Source organism: Pseudomassariella vexata (genome assembly GCF_002105095.1).
Source record: "Pseudomassariella vexata strain CBS 129021 chromosome Unknown BCR38scaffold_14, whole genome shotgun sequence".
NCBI lineage: Eukaryota > Fungi > Ascomycota > Sordariomycetes > Amphisphaeriales > Pseudomassariaceae > Pseudomassariella > Pseudomassariella vexata.
In genome coordinates this window covers 227,481-242,232 of record NW_024467969.1, presented here as the reverse complement: position 1 = coordinate 242,232, position 14,752 = coordinate 227,481, and the positions used below count along the sequence as shown (strand labels likewise).

The following is a 14,752-nucleotide window of genomic DNA, read 5'->3' as shown; positions in this document are numbered from 1 at the left end:
TTAGCCTACTGGCTGGGACGTCGTCGACTAGAGGAGGGACCAATTTCAGGAGAGATGTAGGTTTGCCACCCTACTTCAGTTCAGCTGCTTTATTTCCTGCTAGTATATAAGAGTACTTTCTATTTGATATACTAGTAAACTATTCTCGCTTGTTGGAACACCATAAATCATACCCCACACCGCCTCTGCTCATACCTCACAACATTAGCGCCTCTGAACTCTTTGTAAGTCAAAAGTCGGAATCAGCGGTCTAAGCCTCCGCAACTCGACAACTACTCATTCGTCAAATGGCTATCAGGATCGTTATAACAATTGGACCTCGTCGGGGACGGATCTTCAAAAAACTCATCCTTAGACTTGTATGCACGAATCTGAAGCTTGGTTTTCTTAATCTCTAAATCTATAGGTTTGCGAATTACTAGGAATCGTTTTAGTCTGCAGCCCATTTATTTGATTTAAGGTGCTTTGTATCGTCTTCCTTTCGCATCGTCATGCGTCGACCTTCCTCGCGAAGTACGATACACTTCTGCGTAACTTGAGGCCACCGAATGGTTCAGACAGTGACGACTTCACTAGCCTGCCCCTGACCACAGGGTCACCATGATGGTTCCTCAGAACCGACAGGCGGTGTTGCGCCAACTGTGTTAAATTTTTGTAGTCTGCAGGAATGGTTCGATGCGTCTTTGCTGGTGATTATTTGCAGAATCGTCGTTCTATCGATGGAGATGCGGAGCTGTTGACCTGCGAGGTTGGGTTAGGTTGAGAAGGGTAAAGATCCCAATGTGCCAGGCTGCTGCTTCGGAGAGTAGGCTCCAACTATGCAGGACGAAATCTGATAGGCTGAGACAATGAATCGTGCATATCGAGCTCAGGAAAGCTCCATCGCGTGGTATATTAGGCAGGATGCTGCCTGAATGGCAATAGACACACTACACAGATACACCGCGGTAATGCAAAACGCGCCTCTGGCGTGATAATTTTCATATTATGGAGTAGAACAAGCGATCTATGAACCCGATCTAGTTCTACTATAAAAGGGATCTTAATTTATCAACATAAAGTTCTCTCTAGTCCTGTATATATCCAACAGAAGAAACCCAGCCCCCATTATCTCATTGTCTGACCATATACCTCTCAACCCGCTTCCCGACTCCCACGCTCCAAACATCAACCTTCCTATACCACACCCTAGCCAGATACAGACTTACTCCCGCTAGTATGAACCACCCCACCACAAACCCCCTCGTCTTGCCCAGCTGATCAAACAGCCTGGGCATGATCCAAAAGCCCATGCTATGGAGCACGGGACCGTGGACCAGGTAGAATGAGAAGCTGATTTTGCCCAAGTACTGCGGTATCCGGCCCTCGAGCACGCGACGGAGGAACGGGCTCCGCATAACGCAAGGGAGCAGGAGAAGCGCGCCGATAGATTGGTGGAAGCGCCAGCGCTCACTGGGTGCATAGTGGCGGGGCGTGAGAGAGGAGAGGGTACGGAAGCCGGGGGTGAAGGCCGCGTTGGAGTCGGGATAGGAGAGGAGGTATAGGGATGAAAATAGAAGAACGTAGTGAAGGATATTGCTCATGCCTGGCGACACCGCACTGCGGCGCCTGGACTTTGCTACGCTGTTGGGATCGCCTAGGATGGGGTCGGTTTGACTGGATGTGCGCAACACGTCGAGTTCGGATATGATCATCCCCCCTAGGAAGGTGGCGACTTCCCATCGGCCCATGATCAGGCAGTAGATGGCGAGATATCCCGCGATTGAAAGCCGCCAAGATGCCTTCAGAGCTGCTGTGCCGAGAAGGAGGGTGTACAGAACCATTGAGCCCCGGAATTCCATTGGGATTGTGTAGGCATGCGGGTCGAGGCGCGGATGGCGAGGATCCCACGTGAACGGATTGGCCCACTCGGCATACACAGCCGTGAAATTTGACAGTGCCGTGGTCATGTTGGGATGAATGATGGGGTGCTCCTCCCACATGCCGCCCAGCTTGATCCATGTCGCGTTGAAGCGATGAGCACCGTGATGGTGGTGCATCGAACCATTCGCGCTCAATCCCATTGTGCTGTTCAGAGTCATGCTGCCATTAGCACCAAAGTGGCCCGGCCAGGCACCCTTGGTGCCGTTGATGTAGATCGAGTCCGGTCCCTTGTAAATGGCGTATTCCGGCTTGAAGACACCCATCTGCGCCAACATCGCTACCAGGAAGAGGCTGATGGTCGGCGGGATGTAAAGACGGAACGCGCGCCGAAAAACAGCCGACGCGAGAGCCTTGTAGGCGGCTTCTAGATGCCGCTTCTGTATGGACCTCAAAACGTGCCGACAGAGGACATAGCCAGAGATAGCGAAGAAGATAGCGACCATGGGCCGGCCGCGGTGCGTGAGACAAATGATGGGCAGCTGCGAGTACTCGGCGTAGGGTTCAAGGGACCTGGGCGGCCTTGCGCCGTAGCCGAGCATGATGAGTGGTGTCCATGGCCAGAGGAAGTGGTAGTTGAAAACAATGAAGCAGGCGATACCCCGTAATCCGTCAAGACATTTGATCTTGTCGCTTTTCGCCCTGGTACTCAGGGGGCTGTCGTCGTAGTGCAGTGACTTGTCTCCCGTTGGCGATGAGCGTCGGTGCTTCTCACGTTGCTGGGCTGCTCCGTTAAGGGGGCCGGATACAAGTTCGGCGAGAAAGCCCATGGCTCGGTCTTCCAAGTTGAACCTTCACATGTATGCACGTCAATCCCTAGCGGTATAAGCGTAGAGTCCGGGGATGTGGTCACCTCGTGCTTCGTGCTTCGTGCTTTCGGCAATTGCTAGACTTCAGTGGATTGGAAGTTGTCCTTTGCATTTTAGGCGCACGGTTCGGCGAATGACGTCGCACTTTAACCGCGACAATTTATTCTTCGCCGGTATGCCCACCCCTGATCTGCGTCTTGGCCTTTCACCAGAACCTGATTGCAACCCTGGGATACTCCATAGAATAGCCGCCATGCCAAAATAATATGTATTGAATTGCCAGTTCCCACTGTCTTCTCTCGCAAGAAGGATTTGCATTCGTCAAGCACACTCCTGATTGCGGCTTCCAGTGTATAGTCGATTTGGTAATATAAGCAGTCTGCTTTGAGGTTACCTAGGTATACTGGCATATGCAAGTCCAGTGGCACAGGTCAAATAGAGTTCTCATCCCAGTGTCAGTTCGGGATCTAATTTGGGGATATCCATCTTCAGGCATCTTCCCTGGAAAGAGTTATTTCATCGGGTTGAAGTGCGCTACGGTTACAATATTCCTACAGTGTAAAACAGTGCACCCGACATTGCGGTTCGGAATGCTTTCGTATGCGTCCCAGCCGCTGTCACCTGAAGCCGATGTTGCACTGCTGCGTTTGGTAAGGCGTGGAGGTGGAGATGGGCGCGCCGGTATACTTGGGTGTGTGCTTGTTGGAGGCGCAGCTGCTGATGCATACATCGTAGCTGATGTAGCCACAAGGGCAGCGCGAAGCAAAAGAGAATTCACACTTGACTCAGTGGTAGGACCAGGTGTCGCTACAGTCATGAGATGCCTCTTGGCATAGTCACACTTGATTGGATGTCGAGTAGAGGCATACCACAGTACCATATTGCCCATCGGTGCTTGTGAAGTCTTGTAGCAGGATTCTTGTAGCTGGTGCAGCATCTGGCCCGCCGGATTGCGGAAATTCCATGCCGTCGATATGGGCAACGAGATATCCCTTAGCGTTTCTCGAGAAGTCGATTAAGCCCCCAAGTTGTTGATCCATGTTATTTTCGAACTTGCCGCCACGCCATCATGCAAAGTAGCGAGCATTAACCCCGAAATATTCGGTGAGCTCCCATTGCTCTTACTGTTCTGATGGTCGCGATGAGGTGATGACGCAGTCTAGATCGAAGCGCCGTCAGTTTATACCCTTCGCCTCTTCCTGTTAGGCTCTTCGCTATCACTACCCTCACGTCTATTCTTCAAACCAACCAGAAAGCCAGCAACGAAAGCAATGCGAGGTTTTATCCGGGTGACTTGTGTCGCCATATTGTAGGTGGCTTCTCGCAGCTTCTCGTGTATATCAATTAGGGACCTTGTCCCGGCTAAGGACCATGATACCACGAGCCCTTCAGCGTTGCCGTTCTAAGAATTGGGGCCGAAATCAAACAAAGCTCGGCATGTACCATGTGCGCAGGGAGGCCCAATTTGCAACTGGGAACATTTCTCATAGCCCACGCCAGGGGCATCTTGAAATTGCGGTAGGGGAGCCTCAATTATGATACTTTCCATAATCCCAGTTGTCGATTGGGAATCCAGATAGGCCTCCTCTTCCAGCGCTGCGAGTTCATCAAAGTATGCTTATCGGCGGCACGAGCGAATATAGTCATCGTAAGCCTTACTCTATCACTCCTAGTTTCCCACCATGTCCTCATATATGCCCCCAACATAGAATATAAATTGACGGCATGGGTCGCTGAAGTTGGGCTCGGTGCATGCTTCCTGAAGCTCCTTAAGCAACTCATTCCTCGATGCGCCAGTGCAGCTTAGGCATGTGCCATACTGGCAAGTCTGGGCGTCGAGCCAATGACTGTGTTATGATTTTTCATGTTCTTTTTCAGCCACTCGTTGAGCTCAGCTGGATGTTCGGGCTCAAATATGACTTGTTTGACGTGAGTTCGCCATTGTGTTTTGAAATGTTGCTTCAGAGAGCCCGTGGCAGGGATGGACCCATGGTGTAGTCTAATCAATGTTGGTTTGCGTCTGAACTACCTAAACTGCGTATTTCACTTTGCAGTTAAAATTCGTGTATAAATTCTCGGCAATATATGATGGAGCTACTTAAATACTTAAGGATGATTGACCAACTGCATGATCAATTGCACGCCTTCTCTCATGACCAAACGATTTAAGAATATGTGCTACATCTGTCTCTATTATTAAACACTCTATGCTTTCCTTATAAAGATATATCATCTAGTAAGTCAACAGCCATGAAGTATAAAAACTTAAAAGCCGCGGCTCTCAAATTCCATTTCTTCATAACCATGTGAAATGCGTTCTTATTACGAAACTGAACAATTATGCAACATCATTAATCCTACCGAGTGAGATAACTGCGTAGTGTCTTGCAAGGACCTTACGAGTAGTGTGACCAAGTACCCCAACCCTAAAATGTGGCTAGACTAGACTCCCACTCTCACGTCTTCTCAGGGATACCCGTCGCTCGAACTCGTCTGTCCAGGATAACCTTCGGTTTATTGAGCGTCGTCTCGAGATTCTTGCACCAGTTCCGTTTCATGGCACCATCCCAATTCACGAGTCTGAGCTCGACCTCCAAATACTCAAGATGACTCAACATCTTCAAGCCACGCTCGATCGACATCTGCGCCTCTCCGTTCGCACTCTTGGCTGGCACCTTCGATGCTTCGCCCCTTGAGCCCGGCCGTGTATACTCTCCCTCGGCACTAGCAATAACAAGTCTCAACCCGCGCAATCTACTAGACCACTGCTCACAAAGCTCTAGCCACTTCGTAGCAGGTTCTCCCGTCAAGTCATGCAACAAGATTTCCAGTCGCACAAAACTCACGGCCTGCTTCTGCCATCTCTCAAGGCCCTGCATGAACGATCGGGCTGACCATAACCCCGAGGACAGGGTGTTGACAAAGGCAAACTCGTTCTCCCGGAAGGGCAGTTCTCTGCACTCATAGTAGATCTGCTTGTTGATTTGGAGAAGGGCAGTGGGCAGCCCGCAGAAAGGTCGATACGGCGCGGAAAGATTGTCTGTCTGGGCGGGCTCTGGCTTTTTGTCCTTGCTAGTGACTGCACCGGGAATTTTGTCCAGTACCACCAGAGCTGCTGGACTGGACCATGCTGGAACGACTCTCATCTCTTGTGGCAAGCCAGTCCCCGAAGGGTGAGCTCGGGAGCCGGATATCCGCTGCGGGTTCTTATTTGCCTTCACGTCGTTCATGAGATGCGCCCATCGGTGCACCTGAAGTCTGACCTCTAAAGGTAGACTCATCAGGGGGAATGTGTCCACATGTTCCAAGTCAGTGGTTGAGGCCGTCGCGTTCAATTCGGTCTGCTTTGTTGTGCTGATATCGGATATTGTCGTTTTGGTCTTCGTTTGATGGGTTGGTAGTGGATGTTGTAGCTCAAAAGCGGCTGACATCCCGACACTGGATCTGATAAGCCGCCAGACCTGAGCCATAGCTTGTGCAGCACAAGTGGTCTGAAACGAGAGAGGTGCATTTGGACTATCCCAAACAAAGTCACCTAATGGCTCCATAGGTGCCCTGAAATGGAACGTAGGCTTCATGTTGTACATTTTTCCGATATCCGTAACTGTAGTAAGGGACCATCGCATTGGTCTTCAGGCCGAAACACCATGGGTGGAATTCATGTTGTTGAAATAACCACAACAGGTGAAAAGAAACGCACCTGAAAGGGTATCTTGAGCCGAGGGGAAAAAAGTAACATTGCACGACCCCCCATGAGTCGAACTCAGATATGCATATCAACAACATGTGTACAGATTCCAGTGCTGGTTCCAAGAGGTGATACGTGATCGGGTTTGCTGGAAGTGACCAGCCATACCACACGTATTTTACAACCTTTCTCATCTCGGTTAGTCCAGTCCCAGAGCGATCTAATTGCAGCCATCAGCTGATGGTGCTAATATAGAATCCCCTATCAGCAGTGCTAATTCTTCTGCAAGACCCGTTTAGCGTCATTACTGGGAATGGCTGGGAACGTTTACCAAGATTACCATATCGGCTAGTCGCACAGCTGGGTGGTTGGTATTCAACCGGATTTGCCGCACCACACAGATCTCAGTTCAAAGCGGCTAGCACTATAATAAACACGTGGGGGATACCGCGCTTGAGGTACCTCGGACTCGCACGTCTCAATCTCAAGGACTGGAACAAAAACTAGGTAGAGGTTGATATTTGTCTCGGTAAACCCGTCTATTAGATGACAATCGTAGTGCTTTGGCTGGGAAACCTGTAATTACATGAATAGTAATTGGGTGTCGATTGAACTTATTTCCAGCAAATTCGCCTTTTGAATTGTGAGTACATCGTACTTTGGTTTTGGTTGTACATAGGTCTCTTAAAGACGTGGTCGAGTATATCAGGGGACTGGTTGACCTCGACGTGATTACTTCAGTACGACATGATTCAGTTCTTATTATTCTATTATAGGGTCGATCGGACCTGAATATATGAATACCTGAAGCATTATCAACCAACCATATTCAGACCCACCTATTCAGCCCTTTTCATTTCGCCAAACCACAGCAATAACTCTTTCACGCCTTCGCAAACAAACAAACCCCCGCCCCCTCTCGCTGGCCAGCCTCCAACGGTCCCGAGAATGTAATGGCGCCCCATCACCTGGAAACCGACGCATATCCTTCTGCAACTCCGCTCCTTCACCACCTCGCAAGGCGGAACCTGGGGTCTCCCTAGCAGCGTGCCCGAGCGATACGAGGGCTTACATGCCGCAGCACTCCGCGAGGCGCGCGAGGAGTATTGGGAGCAGTGTGGTGGAGGAGCGCGGGGTGTTATTGCATCGAAGATGTATTCGTATTGCTGGTATTACATGACCGTTATTGGGTATTTGCAGGAGCAAGAGCGGAAAGGGTTTTGGTCGGTGATTGGGAACGGGGAGAGTATTGAGGTTAGATGGGTGCCGATTCGGGTTGGGTCATGGTTGGAGTGATTTGGACGTTCGGAATGTCTTTTAGATCATGAGCCTAACGGTCACCTACTTATGGCAAGGACATAACTGCGTTGGATAGCTGAAATTCTCAACTTGAGTTGTGTCAGCTATTATTTGAGTTCACTAGGTACTGCATTTGCTCTTACATCAGTGATATCCTGACCCTATTCTGGCTACTCTCGGCCTGGAACGCGGGGGACAAACTCTATACCAGCTTTCTTCCTTATTCATACGATTAGCCCTAGTTTCCATAAAACGATCCTCTCTTGTACACTATTCTGGTGATTAGAATCTCATAGGCTGTTTCCAAATTCCTCTTTTCCACATTTGGCCAATATGTAGCAGAGTCGGATTTCTCGATGATCTCGATGATTTTCAGACAGCAGAATTGTGCGATAAACTATCCGTTTCAAAGATGCAATGACTAAACATATTTTGTTTCGAATCTAATGGGTGACACATTAGACTAGCAAATTGTCAAGAAGAGTATATGTACGCAACATCATTCTATTTGCTGATAATGCAGCCTCATCACATTTGATACTCAATAACCAACCCTCACTTTCCGTCCCTTACGCCCACTGAAGTCGATACAGCGGCGTAAGGAACGTCAAATCAATCCTGGTATAACTTAAATAGATATCCCTTCCATCCCCCCCATTCTCACTCATATCCGGGTGCGCCTGAGTCGAATACGCCACCAACCCAAACTTATTCGTCCCCACCGGGGCCCTCCACAGCAATTCCACCGGCTCCCAAGGTCCCCACGGCTCCGGTGCGGTCGTGATGTAGAAATCAGCGTTGTCACCACCCTGCATGCCAATCCAGACATACGACGAGAAGTACGACGAGAAGTAATACGTCCCTTGCTGTCCCGATCCTGCGTTCGGTATAGCAGCGCTGGTCTCGGCAAATGAGGGAGGTGTATTCGACCATCCACGAGCGGAGGAGTAGTACAGATAAGCCGACAGATCCTCGATGCGCTTGGGATCCACCCGCGCCACGGCGACTTTCCCGTCTTTCATGGCGCCGTAGAGGTAGGCGAAGCCGTCGGTGGGACTGATGACCCAGCCGTAGTTGCCGAAGGCGACGGCACCGACGGGGTAGAAGGCCTTGTTGACGAGCTCCACGGATGGAAGAGAATTGGCGCCTTTTCCGTCGTAGTCTGAGCGGAAGAGAGACGTGCTAGGTGCGTCACCGTTGATGACTGGCCCTAGGGGAAGTTTGATGTGCACATTACGGATCCAGGTATAGAGCTTGACGACCCCGTTGTCGGCGGAGACGGGAAGTGGACGCGTGTCGGGCCAGAGCACCCAGCGGTTGTCGCCGCCACAGTAGCCGTGGGGGCCACATTGGTCTGCGGCGGAGGGGAAGTAGGATGTTGGGTTGTCGCCGTAGCAGGTGATATTGCTATAAGTGACGATAGGTGTACCATCTAGGTTGGTGTTGGTCCAGGACGCTGTGCTTGTCCAGATGGGAAGGCTGCTGGCGCTGTACGACATGGAGTCGCGGCAGGTCCAGAAGTCTCGGTTGCCGATACGAGTAGAAGTACACGAGTCGCGGTTGAGCTTTGGGTCTTCCACGAGACCGATGTACTGCGGCTGGCCTGATATGACGGGTTTGACAGCCGCTCGAGGAGTGTTGAGCGGGCTGGCATTCGTGAACACTGCCATCAGGCTCAGCGTGAAAACAACACAGTTTGTCATTGCGGATGTAGCTGTTTACAGACTTAGCAGTGGAGAGGAGAGGATGCTTTGTGCTGCTGCCTTTTCGCTCATGCAGTGGTGCAGATGATGAGTTTTCATACTCTTGGGAGCGGCGACGGACGGACCGAGAGACTCATCATCATCTGCATATCATCCAAGCCTGCAGGATCTAGCCAGAGATTGAAATCCTCAATCGCGTCCTTAGTCATTGAAGAAGTGGGTTTCAAATGATAGCCGGCGCCATGTCGAACATGTAGCTTGTCGGCAGAGTGTCACTAGTTGCATTTGCCAAGAAGGAGCGTAAACCTTCTTTGCTAACGTCCAAGTCCTGCTAGAACAAATCCATCGATTTGTTTCTTATGGACAAAAAAATTCATTTATCTTCTTACGTGTCATCTTTATTTGGACTGTATGGTGTATTATGATGCTGGGAACGAGCATGGGAAGTCGCGATGCCAAGATTGAACGGTTTATCAACTTAAACATGCTATAGTAATGCCCCGAAACCTGACATGGCAGATACATTGTTTCTCACCAATTCCCGGCGCCTAAAAAAGCTCACTGTCAATACCACGTGGCACCTTGGTCAACGTCAGGGAGAAACGAATCACGCCTGTTTGCCAAACAAAGCTGAAGTTAAGCCATAATTCTAAATAATAGCGAGTAGCCAGTCTTACTCGCAAGATTTAGAATCATCTGTTACATCCGGTCTAAGATCCACAATTGATACCTCCGATATATCTGACTCGGATCAAAGTAAGACAACTGTCGAATATTCGGTTCTATTGGCCGATATATCAGAGTCTATGCCAGCTGTGATAATTAGTAGTGAGACCGCTTCGGACCAGGATTTAGCACCAGTTATAGATTATAAGAAAGTCACATCAGCCGACGACTACTACTTCGATCAAGTCACCGATATAGCGGTCATACCTCAGAAAGTCGAAACCCTAATTGGATACCTCAATACTTTTATTCTCGAAGAACCTCGGTTACTACCTTAGAATTCAGCTATTTGGATCGACACTACAGCTACACTCACTCAGTTCAAGAGCCCTAATCAGGACAAGACTGAAGTTGTTAATATATCTAGCAATTCGAGTTTAAGTGAGGCGAATACGCACAGAATATTCACATAACAATATATCCCTCGAAAAGTAGGAAGATCTTCCAAAATTGAAGTCTTCATCAGACAATTCGTTATCTCCTTATCATAGTTAGTCTTATATCTACGGCCAGTAGTAGGTAGAATTCTATTTACTCGTTAAGGTTACGAGTTCTAAGTCCCTAGGAATCGATTCCTAGGGGCAGAGCTGCTAATAACTTACGGCTTCTAAGGACAGAAGCTATAAAGGGGGGGCGTCCTATTAGATGCGAATAAGCCATAGTAGCGTGCCGGGTCTTAGCTTATACAAGGGTCGGCTACATATAGAGAGACTGCTATAGCCCTCCTATCTTAAGGAGGAGCAGCGATTAACTTGTCGTGATTGAGCCCCCTACATTAAACTGCTAGTGACCAACTGGTGATTAGCAACCGACTTCTCTCTAGCACTCTTGTCCTTCACTCTGTACTTAAATACCCGCGACAATAGGTTTGGCATCAAATAAAACCCTTTGCGTTCCAGAAACCAATATGTTGGCAATACAGGTAAGAGGGTTGTATTGGTGATGATGATGGGACTAAGTCCCAAAGGTATGAGCAATTGGGCCAAGCGCTGCACCCAGCACACAGACAGTGTGCCTGGGGCACGCAACACCATAATACACTCCTGATACACTCCAATTGTACATAAACATCTAGTATCGCAGATGAAACGTTCACGACCTTCCCTGCCGTGCGAACAAAGACCATGCCGGGTTAGTCACCTGACTATATGCCCTTAGACAAGACAAACCAAAGCCAAGGATAGTAGTAGGTTTCTTCGTCCACTGGATATATAATCATCGGTAAGTACGTATTATGCCACTCTTCTTGAGAGACGCTGTCGAAGTATTTGGGAAGTAGCGTTACCCGCCGAGCCTTGCAAAACTCCCAGTATGTGGGATACCACCCAGCTTGACCCCAGTCGATAACTGCAGCCACCTTCGGAACAGGTCCGGACAACAAGATGATGTTACACGGGACAAGATCGTCATGTGTGAATACCGAAGCCACTTCGAGGTCAATGTCAATGTCACAACTAGCTTGAACTGGTTGGACTGTGTCTGCCCCTTGGAACGGCCCAGCAAGTGCCGAGTGGTTTCTCAGAAAGATTTCGTTAAGTGGCCGTTTCCCTAAACTACCTTTGAAGTCAAACTTCGTGTCAGTAGTGCACATTTGATGCTAAATGGGTGGACTTACCGATAAAATGATCATGCCCGCCATGCTCCAATGTCCTCCAGGCATTAACCATTTGCTTGAGTTCTTCGCAGACGTATCGTCTCTCGTTTTCATTCATACTAGGCCATCTTTCCGCCAACGTCTCGCCTTAGATAAAGGAAATGTAGATGAATCGTTGATCCCCATCCTCAGTCTAGCCGAAGAATTTAGGGACTGGTACTCGGTCCTGTAGTTGCTTGTGTACCATCATTTGTATCTGGGCTTCGACGATGGCCACGTCGGCACCGTACTTGACAACGAGCCCTAGCGACGGGACGATGACAGGGGTTGGGCGATTAAAGTTTGTGCTGCGTATACCGCCCGTTGCTTTATTAATTGCTCGAATCTCATCTGGCGTAGGGAGCGCAGGCGCTCGTCGCTCCTTGAAGAAGCTGGATTCTGGGAATATCTCCATTGATTCCGGGAAGCCGTATTGGTACTGACCGCTTCTTAATTATGAATCAATGCAGAAGGGGCTGGTTATAACTAATTTCAAGTGGTTTCTTATTTGACCGTTTCTGCGTGTCAGCGGCAACGACCTAGGGGTTCAGGGGAAAGTTCAGCGAAGGAGAAATCGTTAGCGCTCTGGTCACCAGTGCCACACCTCACTTATTTCGGATTCGCTTGAGCTCACCAACACGGCGAGTTTTTCGACGGATTTCAACCTTCAGTTAGAACCTACGTAAAAACTGCTAACTAAGGCCTATCTCGAAGATATCTATAGGCTGTAATCGGCCTACTAATCGACGTCTTCTAACTTCTTTTGCGGTATTTAAAAAGGTCTTTTTAGCTCCTCTACGTTAGTCCTTCTGATACGTAACCCTAAGGAGGGTTACCCTGTAGCTATAGATAAGATAGATAAGATAGATAAGATAAGATAAGAGCTATAAAACTACCAGGCTAGAATAACTGACCTAGCTAACCTTTCCCAATACAAGAATTCACACCATATATGCACTCGCGTCAAAGCAATAGCATACAAAACCCCTCGATCAGTTAGTACGGGATCGATGTACTAATATGTATAAGCTAGAATTCTTCTTAATTATCGAGGATATACGTAAAAAAGCTACCTATCTCGTGAGCATTGAAGAAAACCGGTATATATCTATTTTGTCACGACCTGGGTTGCATCGCATTGGTAGAGACCTCGATTAGGTGCTATCGACCAAGATTCTACTCTAAGGAGCGAAGGAAAGAAGATGACAACTTAGGTTTGAGGGAGCGCGACTAAGTCATCCACGCTTGGCGGGGCTCCTACAAGGTTTATGATTGGCTTCCCATCTGACACTGCCACGGCAGGTGTTCCAGCTGTAAGTCACCTGGTTGTAGTGAGTCTGCGAGGGTTGACCTTCACATATTTTACCCTTATCTAAATCACTACTGCTAGCCCGTTTATCTTCGATATATAAAGGCACGCCTACTACTTTTCAATAAATTAATAAAGTTGCTAGTAAGATTACTAACTATCTTACTAATGCAGAGTTTAGTATCAGTCAATAGGGTGAGGCACAAGTACCTAATACACGCGAGCAACCACCATCCATCTCATGCTTTATTGTCACGACATCAGAAAACGGGAGCCTGTGCCAGCCAAATTCGGCTCCCTAACAGCATATTCTCTATTTAACCCGTAAATTGCTACAACAGATGAATATAACATACCTCGCAGCAGACCATTTATCGCCGCATCAATTGCAAGATCACTTCTGCCTATTCTTTGCTAAAGAATAAATAACGACGTGATGTTCAGGTGACGGAGGGATAGCAGTCAACAATTCCGTGATCAACAGAGGACAGGAAGGTGCCGTTCTTGAGTGAGGACTAGATCAAACTTTTGTCATCAGGATAATCAGTGCAAGATTTAGTGTCCAAATCCACCTTTGTAGAAACTGAGGAGCGTTCCTGTAGAATGACGCGACGAAGGATGGTTGGTGAAAAGTCACGTACCTGCTTCAAACCTCCATTCTGGACACAACTGGTTAGTCGCGATCTCAAAATGAATCTCAGTAACTTAAACTGAAGAAGGGACCATGTTTGCTGTGAAGATGATCGATCAGAAGAGTGCGTGTTGGACTTGTCAAGTGTGGGTGGGTGATTCTCAAGACATATCAAGGTCATTCCACGAGGTCGAAGGATGCTGTTGGTGAATGAAGATAGATTCAGTCGGAAGGAAAGCGCAGTATTTACAAATTTCCAAGATTAAAGTCGATTCGAGGTTTTATGACTACTTTAAGATAGGCTACCTCAAGATGACACTCCGGGGAGGATCCATTTGACTTGAAGGTATGGATGTTCTGGCAAGTGTCGTTCAGATCTTAACTACTGAAGCACATCTAGATCTAGCTCTCGAAAACTGTGTGCCAATTGCCTGCCATATATTACGCTGTTCATGAGACGGACCTACGGCTATCAAACGCGCCCACTCAATGACAACAATCACAATCATATTAATAAGGATGATTTCAAAAGTCATAATATAAATAATATTAAATACGCCGTAGGTGTTAACCCTCGGTACCTCTACAAGTACTCCCTTAAGGGGCTATAGATGATATAGCGGGCCCTTAAGCCGCGTCGGGCGGTTATACAGGTAAACTTGTAGCCAAACGACTACTAAACCTCCTGTCCCTCCCTAAGTCTGTGCTACAACCCCTGCCTGAACTACCGATAAGTGTGGTAACGTGGCACTTAAATTCGTCCTCAGGGGTGGGATGCTGCTGATGTGCAGAAGATGCTCGACTATTTTTTTTGTCGCGACAAGTCGTAGTATCTGCTAATTGGGGTTCTCGTCGAGCGTATACATCTCAACCATACGCTCAAGTGGATAGACCGTAACGTGGTCTAGACGCTCGCAAGAATCGCGGCGAGAGGGCGTGCTGCGCGCCTTCTATCGTGAGGGGACGGGTTCGCCGACGAGCGTTATCGGATAGGCGAGGTCCGATAAGGGGCCGGATTAACGATTCGAATTCTG

At 48.5% G+C, this 14,752-nt stretch overlaps 5 protein-coding genes across 5 annotated transcripts; all 5 read right to left on the bottom strand.

Annotated features, from left to right (window-relative positions):
* Positions 1-966: 966 nt before the first annotated feature.
* On the bottom strand, positions 967-2,834 carry BCR38DRAFT_445648 (acyltransferase 3). The gene has a single exon (XM_040861032.1). It carries the CDS (start codon positions 2,688-2,690, stop codon positions 1,113-1,115), a length of 1,578 nt encoding a protein of 525 aa, XP_040711809.1. The 5' UTR covers positions 2,691-2,834; the 3' UTR covers positions 967-1,112.
* A 406-nt stretch (positions 2,835-3,240) lies between these two features.
* Positions 3,241-3,769, bottom strand: BCR38DRAFT_412830 (uncharacterized protein; the record flags this gene model as incomplete). Its single annotated transcript, XM_040858747.1, has 2 exons — positions 3,241-3,555; positions 3,599-3,769. 2 exons carry the CDS (start codon positions 3,767-3,769, stop codon positions 3,241-3,243), a joined length of 486 nt encoding a protein of 161 aa, XP_040711808.1.
* A 1,476-nt stretch (positions 3,770-5,245) lies between these two features.
* BCR38DRAFT_325823 (uncharacterized protein) lies at positions 5,246-6,016 on the bottom strand (the record flags this gene model as incomplete). Its single annotated transcript, XM_040854812.1, has 1 exon — positions 5,246-6,016. A coding segment is annotated over one exon (771 nt), but the record flags the coding sequence as incomplete, so codon positions are not given.
* A 2,269-nt stretch (positions 6,017-8,285) lies between these two features.
* BCR38DRAFT_412828 (uncharacterized protein) lies at positions 8,286-9,419 on the bottom strand (the record flags this gene model as incomplete). Its single annotated transcript, XM_040858746.1, has 1 exon — positions 8,286-9,419. One exon carries the CDS (start codon positions 9,417-9,419, stop codon positions 8,286-8,288), a length of 1,134 nt encoding a protein of 377 aa, XP_040711806.1.
* A 1,870-nt stretch (positions 9,420-11,289) lies between these two features.
* On the bottom strand, positions 11,290-12,193 carry BCR38DRAFT_498792 (uncharacterized protein; the record flags this gene model as incomplete). Its single annotated transcript, XM_040864792.1, has 3 exons — positions 11,290-11,702; positions 11,761-11,881; positions 11,960-12,193. 3 exons carry the CDS (start codon positions 12,191-12,193, stop codon positions 11,290-11,292), a joined length of 768 nt encoding a protein of 255 aa, XP_040711805.1.
* Positions 12,194-14,752: the final 2,559 nt, after the last annotated feature.

What these genes read in the sequence shown, in the direction of transcription:
- BCR38DRAFT_445648 (XM_040861032.1), bottom strand. Translation starts at nt 2,690, where the DNA reads ATGGGCTTTCTCGCCGAACTTGTATCCGGCCCCCTTAACGGAGCAGCC.